At 49.5% G+C, this 1,897-nt stretch overlaps 1 protein-coding gene across 1 annotated transcript; it reads left to right on the forward strand.

Moving 5' to 3' along the window:
- Nucleotides 1–586: 586 nt before the first annotated feature.
- On the forward strand, nt 587–1,238 carry AtWU_06497 (resistance to Congo red protein; the record flags this gene model as incomplete). The annotated part of the gene is made up of 3 exons (XM_035501606.1): nt 587–615; nt 744–857; nt 923–1,238. 3 exons carry the CDS (start codon nt 587–589, stop codon nt 1,236–1,238), a joined length of 459 nt encoding a protein of 152 aa, XP_035357499.1.
- Nucleotides 1,239–1,897: the final 659 nt, after the last annotated feature.

Consider the following 1,897-nt stretch of genomic DNA (forward strand, 5'->3'; position numbering starts at 1 on the left):
TCTTCAACGGAAATGGTTGGATCTGTCTAGTCCAACTAAAACTAAGTAGTATTAGGCCACCATCATTCATGTTTTGAAAACAAGACAAGACTAGTCAAAGAAATATTTTTTTTTTCTTAAAATTCACTATTATTCATAATTAATAAATTATTTCTTTTCCAACTCCCCTTCCTTCCGATCACCTCACCAACAACAAGTAGAAGTTTATTCATCGTTCCCGGGGTGTTTGCCCAGCCACTGAGCCACACTGGCACCGGCTTTTCCAGCCCTACCTTACCCAATCGCCGGCCAGTCCCCATAATAACTTACCCGTGCAGTTCCTTTCGCTTTGCTGCTGCCTTCAGACGCCCAGAAGAACTTCACTGCTTCTTCCCTTTCCCCCCTACCTTACTCCTGTCTGAATCCCTTCCTCGCCCTGAAGGAGTTACTGAAACTTTGCGATTCTCCTCCCACCGGTTTTGTCTATATTGACCTGCCGCCGCATACTTTCTTTTCCACTTCGCTCTAGACTTACCGTTCCCTGTACCGGCCTGATCGACGTCATCTTCCGCGCCTCCCAGGCCTCCGATACAGAGGTGCAGCCACCATGGGTGTTCTACTTCGACGTCGAGACTGGTATGTATATGACTGGCTTATCTGTCTGATCATCCCTAGTTGGAGCGCTTTCTAGGCTGCTTCAATCCTGAATGGCCTTTAGTGCTGTTGTTGTACATTAGTTCGGGTGGCTGACCGTCTCTTTCTAGCTATCCCACCGTCAATGGCGAAGTGTGCGATGGCAGCACTTGGTATGATTGGGGTCGTTGGATCGCGTTCGCAGTCATTGTCGCTGTGGCGCTAATCATCTTCTTCCTCTTTGCGTATGCATCTCATCTGCCTGGTCCAGGATCCTGCCACTGTGATTGGAGACTAACAAGTTCGGTAGATGCTACAACGCCCGCCGTCGGCGCAGACAAGGGCTCCGACCTCACCCCGGCACTGCATGGCTTGCCGGCCCTCCTCCGACCTTCCAACAGTCCCAGCAACAAGCACAGCAACAAGGTCAACGACCATACTACGCAGACCCTTACTACCAACAACAACCGCCGCCCCAATACACTCCTCAACCGCAAGCTTATGGTTACTTTGGAGGCCAGCAGACGGGAATCGAGCTACAACAACCGCCGAACGCATACCACGGTGGCGAACGGGTGTACCAGCCACCACCGGGTCCTCCTCCCGAGGGGGCTTCCAAGGTGTAACGCTCCGACCAGTATTCCGTGAAACGACTTCTCTCTCTTCCTCCTCTCTGTCTCCAGATACCCGATCCAAGGGGGTTCCTTGCGATCGACTATTATGTAATTACCCAGGCGTCTATTCGATGATCAATTATTGGGATATGTCCGCTCTCTGCGTCTCATAGCGTTCTGTGCTAGGAGGGATACCAGGGGCCAACGTGTGACGGGTTTATGAGTTTCTTTGTGCCTATTTATTAAAACTCCATGGTACTCGTACTATAATGACTTATCGGGGTAGTGTTTTCTATGCTCTATGACTATGGCGCCAGCATTTTTTTTTTATCGTTTTAAATTTTCTCCCTTTTCTCCCTTTTCTCTCTTTTGTTCTTACATTTGTTTCTTCCAGTGCAATTATTGTCCTCGGCTGTGTGATATATGAGGTGAAAGCAGCCGACACCAACCAACGTGAATAGCTTACTACTACAGAGTACAATGTTAATGTTATGGAAGAAGGAACCGTTCCGAAGGATGATGTTTTGTCATCCAACGGTGGACCCGTCTGTCAAAAGCGAGGGCTGCCGATATCTGCCTGTTCTGTGCGAACTCGTATCCTGTTCGTTGGGTCGAACCCGCGCCTAATCGAAACTAGTCTGTGAAAGGCGAACGGGGGGTGGGAAGCGATC

The sequence above is a fragment of the Aspergillus tubingensis genome (assembly GCF_013340325.1).
Source record: "Aspergillus tubingensis WU-2223L DNA, scaffold_8, whole genome shotgun sequence".
Taxonomy (NCBI): Eukaryota; Fungi; Ascomycota; class Eurotiomycetes; order Eurotiales; family Aspergillaceae; genus Aspergillus; species Aspergillus tubingensis.